A 1434-nucleotide genomic window follows, 5' to 3' on the forward strand; every position below is an offset into this window, starting at 1 on the left:
CACCCTCTGTAATATCCTCACATACCCCAAGGGTACATGTATCCCTGGTTGGGATTCACTGCTCTACATGACTATGAGCCTGAAATGAGTTTAAAAAATAATAACTTTTTCAGGGTAATACAGCAACATTTATTTGAGAAATGTAAAAATAAGAGATAAAATGTTCCTTTATGGCCCAAATGATACAAACAAAATGATTCAATTTATTGCCTGAAGCTTCGAATGCAAAAGTTCTTTTATAAAGTATTTTTTTAAAATTGTAATCAGGTGTTATTTGACAATGATCTTATGTAATAAATGGAGTTATATGCATTTGGTCCTAAATAAGTCTGGGTTTGTTAAAACATGTTCTTCCTGCCTTTTTTGTCTTAATTAAGTAATTCTGTGGGAATCGGCTCTGAAAGCTTTACAAGGCTTTATGTATTCTTTAAGACTTGTTAAACAGTCATTAAAATGTATTAAAACTTGTGCCCCGTGTTTATTTCTCATTGGCCCCTCTGTCCTCGTTCCCAGATCTGACGGCCCGTCTCTTATGGATAAAGTGGGATTAAACCAAGAAGACTGCAGGCAGACAGCCGGTACTCCATCTGCAGACTTCTCACCAGGTCACACACCTCAGGCTTTGTCGGCCTCATCCACTACTTTCTGCTCAGCAGCTTTTARTATTCTAATTTATTAACTGAGAGTCATTGTTCCTGGGACGGGAGGAGGGTTGGCACAGCACAACTTTCTCAAATGGCACTTGTCACAGAGAGGCACGACGGCGAAGGACTCGTACTTCTGCAGGCGGAGCTCAAGTGTTTTCTGGAGTCGATGTGTTAAAAAGAGCCTTCATCATGTAAATGAGACGACGGGCGTGAGAAAAAAATATCWGTACGCCGTACGTGCAGGTGCTTTGGTTCAACTAATGTTTGTCAACTTTTAGCTGTTAATTAAACTTGTTTTTGAGGAAAAAAATCATTTCTTTGATTTTTTTATGATTTCAAATGTGAATCACTGCTGAGACTTTTTACATCTTTTTAATAACCTTTGAAAAAAGCCAACAATTTGATGTAAAATTCACTGTGTATAAAGTGTGTGCATGTAGCAAAAAAAATAAATCGTAAAATTTGTTCAGCTTTGAGCAGCAGAAAACTGTGATGGTCATCCCTGATTTGTTTTGTTTTGTTGTTTAATTCTACGATGATTTATGTGCAAGATATGACAAGTTAAAAAGATCCATCACTTYCCGTTTTGAAGAAAATATTTTGAGCTAAAGTATTGGCTTTATACACTGTACTCTTTTGGGAGATTAGAAAAAAAATATGTCTTATAGAGATGAGAGCCAAACTGCGTGTATAATTTCTACCAAAAGTAGTAGCAGGATTAAGAAAAGTTGGTTTTTTTTTTTTGCACAAATTCTGAAGTTTACATGTAGTGTGTGTGCAGTGTTGC

The 1434-nt window shown here is 36.3% G+C and overlaps 1 protein-coding gene across 1 annotated transcript in view; it reads left to right on the forward strand.

Moving 5' to 3' along the window:
- Positions 1 to 1077, forward strand: part of LOC106522255 (pancreas transcription factor 1 subunit alpha) — a 3375-nt gene extending 2298 nt beyond the window's left edge. The window contains exon 2 of the mRNA XM_014015196.1: positions 514 to 1077. Within this exon, the coding sequence (XP_013870650.1) occupies positions 514 to 551 (38 nt within the window). The 3' untranslated portion in view covers positions 552 to 1077. The remainder of the gene's footprint in view (positions 1 to 513) is intronic.
- The last annotated feature ends 357 nt before the right edge of the window (positions 1078 to 1434 follow it).

The sequence above is a fragment of the Austrofundulus limnaeus genome, unplaced genomic scaffold, assembly GCF_001266775.1.
Source record: "Austrofundulus limnaeus strain Quisiro unplaced genomic scaffold, Austrofundulus_limnaeus-1.0 Scaffold125, whole genome shotgun sequence".
NCBI lineage: Eukaryota > Metazoa > Chordata > Actinopteri > Cyprinodontiformes > Rivulidae > Austrofundulus > Austrofundulus limnaeus.